The sequence below is a fragment of the Manduca sexta genome, unplaced genomic scaffold, assembly GCF_014839805.1.
Source record: "Manduca sexta isolate Smith_Timp_Sample1 unplaced genomic scaffold, JHU_Msex_v1.0 HiC_scaffold_2044, whole genome shotgun sequence".
Lineage (NCBI taxonomy): Eukaryota > Metazoa > Arthropoda > Insecta > Lepidoptera > Sphingidae > Manduca > Manduca sexta.
Window position 1 is genome coordinate 56 of NW_023592969.1, and position 6,978 is coordinate 7,033.

Here is a 6,978-nt window from a genome sequence, read left to right on the forward strand (position 1 = left end):
GGAGCGTGGATATAGAGTGCTGATTGACAAGAGATGTTTATCCCTCACCAGTCTACAATTATTCCGTCTCATGGACGTAGCCATGTTTTAGTATCTGGGGTTAGAAAAGTAACTACAAAATTGTGTACTGAATGATATATTCATTGAAAAAATAAGAGAAGATTATCAGTCATCTACATCACTTATTAAAACAAACATTATTTCGGGGACTTTTTAATCCCTAAACTCTGTCTGGCTATACCCATGACTTGCCTTTTGTTTGAAGTCAGCATAATATGACGTATTTATTATTCCAGAGCTGTTGACTCGAGAATGAAACGCGATGAGTCGTTAAAGAGCGTCACAAAGTTCCAGGCGCAGCGGCGTCTCAGATGAGCAGCGGCCGGCGTACTCGCTCGGTTGGCGGTCCAACTCGCTTACTATACAGACGCTCGCGCAGCACTCCGCTTATTTAGCTGAAAAGCGCTTAACAAACAAGCGTAAGTAACTGAATACTAAAGCTACAAATTTTATAGTTTTTGATGGTTTTAATTAATTTGGACCTAAATTTGAATTGATATTGTATTGATAAATTGGGAAAGACTAAGTATAAAAACATTTAAAAAAAATACCACTGAGCTGGAGCGAGAGGATTCAGTTGAATTTTTCCAAAATTAGTAAATTACTGTTTATGTTTCATAATTTATTTATCCATAAATGGAACTATCAGCTTAGTTACCAGTTAGTAATTAATAACGACCTTATATGTAATTCGTTATATAGAAAACTGGGTACCGCATAGTATATCAGTAGTATAGCTAACACTATAGTTTTTATAGATGTAGGTACTGTTTATTTTTCGAAATCTATCAGTTTTTGATTTAGGCCTCCAAATCTAGTTTTTAATGATGGTCTAGCATCGTCGACCTTCTTTGCTACGTGGACTACATTAACATAACCTCAGCAAAACTTACCACTAACTAGACTGGAGCTGTATTACGTAATCGTCACCTTTAAACAAAGTAACTGGTATAATCCTAAAATCTTTGCCTATAGAGTACGTAGTCGGGTACGTCGCGACGTTACCCGAGATATAGCATTGTATCCTTAACCGTTTACATGATTTTTACTAAATATTTATATTTTATTTACAGTGAAGAAGACAAACTCACTGCGATCCCCGTATCTTGGTTCCGGCTAGTAAGTATACAAGATTTTTTTAACAACATGGTCAAAGACCCACAGATAATCTCGTAAAATACAATGTATTACCTACTACCACCTACTGGTGGTAGGTCTCTCATATGTGAGAGTCGGCCTGGGTTGGTGCTATCGCAATATCTATTTCCGCCAAGCAGCAATGTGTAGTCACTGTTGTGTTCCGGTTTTAAGAACATCGTAGCTTGTGTAACTACTGGACATAATAAGACTTAACATCTCATGTCTCAGGATGGCGAGCGCAGTGGAATTCCAAAACATTGTTTTGTAATTCGGGGCGTTGGATGGTGTTTCTACTGTTTATGGTCGGTCGCATCGCTTACCATCAGGCGAGCGGCAGGCTTGTGTCATATTATTCAGGGTAATCAAAAATATTGCGAGCGAATGTTGACTAGATGTGATAAAACAAGAACAGTTCTATAGTAATTGTTAAGAGTAAAATTATGATACACCAACAATTATAAGTGAGGGAATTAGAAACACAGAAAGCATGAGTTTTAAACAGTTTACCAGGGAGGTAGAATCGCTGGTTTGATTATCTAGCAGCGTCACATAGTTAATCACCTTTCTCTTGTTTAATTAACCGTAACTATACTGCCAGAACATTAAAAAACAAAACAATGGGACATATGCCCTGGAATATGAAAATGGAATACCCCAGTCCCCTGTGACCATGAAGGATGCAAAGTCTTCGAAACGGGAGAAAATTAAAATAAAACCGCGATAAAATCCGAAAAATAGTTTCTATTTAATAGAATAACTTAACCGTAACAATTTCATTCATTCTGAAATGGGTATGACATACATAATGTGTATGTGCAATAATTTTTACTAGATAATAAATGTGTAGTGCGTGACAATCGATCAAACTATGCCCTGTGCGTACATTGGAGCTGATCCAAATAGTATTAATAATGATGTGATTAAATATTGCTCTAAATTCAACAGTGCGTAAAAGTAACTGAAGATTTACATTCAAATTATAACCATACAACTGTTTGTATCAATAATCGTTATTGTTATTTCACACATTATCCGAAGGTAATATGAGAATAGCAAAGAATACCTCCGGTAGCTCTGTGACGATTTTCTTTCTGCAGCTAAAATAACACACATTTTTTTGCAAACTGTTAATCTTTTGTTTTAATTACGTTTACTACTATAGTTGCGACCAGAAACCATTGTATAAAGGCATCTAAAATTGTTTAGGTTCGTCCACTTCCTAAAAAAGAAAATTGCTTAACTATAATATTTATGCTGAGACCTTCTTGACTGCTTATTCCACTCTGATCTTACTGTCGTGTGTACTTACATAGCATACTAACCACTACTCCTTTCACTTCACAGTATAGATTCGCGCAACTATGGGAGATCGGGTTGCTGGTGTTGGGCGTGATTCTAGCGTCCCTGAACGGTCTGTTCGTGCCGATCGGTGTTATAATCTACGGCGAGTTCACCGCACTCCTCATCGACAGAACCGTCATGATCGGCAGCTCGTGTCCTACGCTCACCATCGCGTGGTTCGGCGGCGGCAGGATACTGTAAGTACAGGAAATAATTTTGAGTTTGACCTAGATTTATCAAATGTTATGGCTTTTTAGTAATCTGTTACCTACTTAATTGAAAGGTTGTCGCAGTGGAGATTTATATTCTAATGAATATATCCAAATATGATACTGAAAGATCCCAGTTTCAATTCTACTACGAAAATCTATTCAGCAATTGAAATGTTGTCTCTACATAGAGAAGATCTCTGGAACTGATGAAATTCAAGATTAATTCACTAATTTAGCTAGGTAATCCTTGAATAGCAGAGGATACTATGATTATACGGTCAACCTTTTGCTGCTAGAACTGCGACCCATTCTCTACAGCAAAATAATTGCTACATTTAATCATCAGAACGAACGCAAGCCGCGCAGAGAACAGAGCAGCGCTGATTGAAGATTCGCAGGCGTTCGGCATAGGATGCACCGTGTTTTCGGTGGCGCAGTTTATAGTAGGCGCCATCAGCGTGGACTTATTCAACTACACCGCGCTCAAACAGGTTCGTGTTTGTATGAGAGACAGCAAGATTAACTGATCATATATCATCACCATCATGAACTATCAAATCCTCAAAAAGGCAAGATTATTTGATACTGAATGGAATCAGTCATCATAAAGAAATTCACGGTGAAGGGAACGTCATAAATTTTAAATACTTAGCTTTAACAACTAACGGTTCAAAGAGTGACAGAAGCACAACACTAATAAAAATGTTAATTCTCTTTTAAACTCATAACATAAAAATAAATGAAAGTAAAATATGAAAATATTTACAAACTACTTCAAGTAAAACTCTGTGAAGTTCGTATATTATTTTACTACTAATATTATTTTGTTCTACAAGTGCAGATCGAGAGAGTGAAGACCCACTTCCTTCGCTCGGTGCTGCGTCAGGACATCACGTGGTACGACCTCAACACTTCCATGAACTTTGCCACGAAGGTCTCCGAGTAAGTTATTATCACCAGATATTGTGTTATACTGATGATTTCTTTTTAATTATGATCTGCCTATTTGCCCGGAAGCCAAAACTAACAGTTGCAATATATATTTTTTTGTAAATTATTATTATTTCAAACCTTTGATAGATTGATAAATTTTTGTACCTTAAAACAAAGTATAACATTCCTACAAGATCACCAACCTAAAATTACTAACTGTATGAAATTGCTTTGATGTAAAGCTGCAGGAAAAAGAAAAAGATCTTAAATAATTCCACCTCCACAGCGACCTGGAGAAATTCCGCGAAGGCATCGGTGAGAAGGTGCCGATGCTGATATATCTTGTGATGTCGTTCGTGACCGCCGTGCTGATCTCCTTCGTGTACGGCTGGGAACTCACGCTGGTCATCCTCTCCTGCACTCCAGTCATTATCGCCACCACTGCTATTGTTGCTAGAGTGAGTGATATCATGTGGTTGAAGTATACGTCTTATGTTTTTAGCAGGTTTTAACTAGTAGAAGATACATTTTAACAGCATGTAAATGTTAAATAGAAACCCTATTAAATATATTCAAGTTTTTCCAAAGTGTTAGGTATGTTTTTTTTTGGAAATTATATTACTTTTTAAACCGATGATAAATTTGTTTAAAAATGTATGATTTTTTGTAGGAAGGGAAATAACAAAGGATTTTCATTCTACATCAAGACAACAATATGTTAATGAAATTTATAAAAACGTATAACCTTGACGCCTTATTATTTTTCAGGTACAATCATCTCTAACGACGCAAGAATTAAAAGCATACAGCATCGCCGGCGTGGTGGCTGAGGAAGTATTAGCGGCTATACGGACTGTGGTAGCTTTTGGTGGTGAAGAGAAAGAAATAAAGAGGTATATCAAACTCATTTAGAAAAAATAAGAAGTTTCGACCTTTCACTTTAACCTAACGAAATTTTTCAATAAACGTTCCAAATTTAAATCTTCAATTTGGTCCCTAGAATAAAGCAATTATAAAAGACATTTGAAAGTTGTCAAAAAAATACTCTGTTTCGATTGGTGCATTTTTACGATTGATCAAAAAAAATCAATTGAGATCGATTATTAAAAACGGTGGTATGTCTCACGTTTTTACTGTAACTTCACATTAGAACAGTAGACTCTGCCATGACATCGAGCAATAAAATTAAGAGCGGTACCATCAAACACAGTATAATCATTCTTATGAGAAGAACATACATTACTATACCACGTTTTCAGGTACACAGTCCGCCTAGACCCGGCAAAGAAGATGGGCACAAGAAAGGGCGTGTTCTCAGGTCTCGGCAGCGCTGTGATGTGGCTCATCATATACGCCACGTACGCGCTCGCCTTCTGGTATGGCGTGGGGCTGATCCTTGAGAGTCGGCATGAGACTTCACCTATATACACGCCAGCTGTACTTATGATTGTAAGTGTATGACATTTTTAATAATATGATCAATTATTTAACCTAACAGGTTGTCAAGAATTTGGTGTAGATACTTAAAACTGGTTGAATTATTATTTGTTGGTATTTAACGTGCTAACGTGATAAAATTTGTTTTCTTTTGAGTTTCACTTAGGTAACTGTTCGTTGCTAAGGGTATTAGTAATTCCATTCTAAAACAAAACGTATCATTTTCTTAAAATAGAGTACTTATAGCTAAAATAAAACTGAACTAATACCATTGACAATTGCTTTTTAATCTTGTTATAACATAGTCTATAATTTTTTCTTATTCATATTTCATTAACACCCTGTACTTTTCCAGATATTCTTTAGCGTACTTCAAGGTGCTCAGAATGTGGGTCTAACTGCTCCGCACATGGAGGCTATTGCCAACGCACGGGCTTCTGGTGCGGCCATCTTCGCCGTGATAGACAGGAGCCCGGCCATAGACAGCCTCTCCACGGAGGGCAGCAAACCTGAACTCAATGGCGATTTGGAGCTTAAAGATGTCTTCTTTAGGTACCCGGCTAGAGAGGATGTTCAGGTACAGACGCGGCTCAGTGATAAATTAGAAAAAAAACTTTGTGGTGAAACAACCATGATGAGAATCAAAGTTACTAACGTTAACATGTGCCTTTTGAGACTTTGGTAAATTTCACAGAGGTAAATCATTAATCGAGCAAATACAAAAGAACCCTGAAAGCAATAAGCTTTTTAAAAACAAAATAAGGTGCATTGGAAAAGTCTCACTATCCTTACGAACAAAGAAATAAATTGTTACTTTATATTATCTCTCTACTAGTCACAAGTACCATCACGGTAGAGCTCCGACTCCACCCCAAGACCCTTCCATCACACTCTGATTAACTGTCTAAATTTACAATAAATTCCAGGTTCTACACGGAATAAACTTGAAAATCAACCAGAACGAGACAGTAGCTCTGGTCGGGCCGAGCGGCTGCGGCAAGTCCACTGTGCTACAACTGCTGCAAAGACTTTACGATCCAGAGCAGGGCACCGTGAAGGCAAGCGGCCACGACCTGAGGGCCATGAATGTACGGCATCTGAGAAATCATATTGCTGTTGTCGGACAAGAACCTGTTCTTTTCGCTGGGAGTATCAAGGATAATATACGGTAGGTATTGGAAATAGATTGCCCCTTTTAAGAAAGTAGGTAGTCGGTAATTATAGATCTTTTACCATTTATGATAAAATGATCAAAACTGTATGTGGTAAGATGTCGGTTAATTAGATCTTTATCATTTGGCGACATGAAAGCGGTTGTAAATGTTGAAAACGTTTAAACCAAAAACATAACGTGTTTTTTTTGCGACACCAGCGTCATACATGTTATACCTTCGAGCTATTTCTGCAGCACTAGTGCCACAGTAGAACTCATACTCGTAAATATAGCGATGTTATGTTTTCCATTATGCGATATAAAAAACGCCAAAGAACAAACGAAGAAGGAAAAATACATATAAATTACTGTTTTCGAAATTCAAGTGTACCTGCTAAATATTATATTAAGGATATGGTATACGCTGAACCTAACTTTTAAAGTATGCCCCTAAAAAGCTTTGAGAAACCATATACAATATGTTGTACTTACTCAATTTAAAAATGCCTTAACGTGGTGCAAATTTTTCAGCATGAGTAATCCGTCGTGTACAGATGAAGAGATCATAGTCGCCGCGAAACAGGCCTACTGCCACGACTTCATCAAGAAGTTGCCTGAAGTAAGTTTTTTTAATCAAACTAAAAATCTACTCTTGAACCTAGGGATCCCTTAATTGAATATAAAAAACGTATAAGTTGGAAG

The 6,978-nt window shown here is 37.1% G+C and overlaps 1 protein-coding gene across 1 annotated transcript; it reads left to right on the forward strand.

Moving 5' to 3' along the window:
* Positions 1-463: 463 nt before the first annotated feature.
* On the forward strand, positions 464-6,895 carry LOC119191868 (multidrug resistance protein homolog 49-like; the record flags this gene model as incomplete). Its single annotated transcript, XM_037445728.1, has 11 exons — positions 464-479; positions 1,134-1,179; positions 2,545-2,738; positions 3,100-3,244; positions 3,595-3,695; positions 3,973-4,144; positions 4,455-4,579; positions 4,946-5,135; positions 5,479-5,700; positions 6,050-6,291; positions 6,808-6,895. Coding segments are annotated over 11 exons (1,541 nt in total), but the record flags the coding sequence as incomplete, so codon positions are not given.
* Positions 6,896-6,978: the final 83 nt, after the last annotated feature.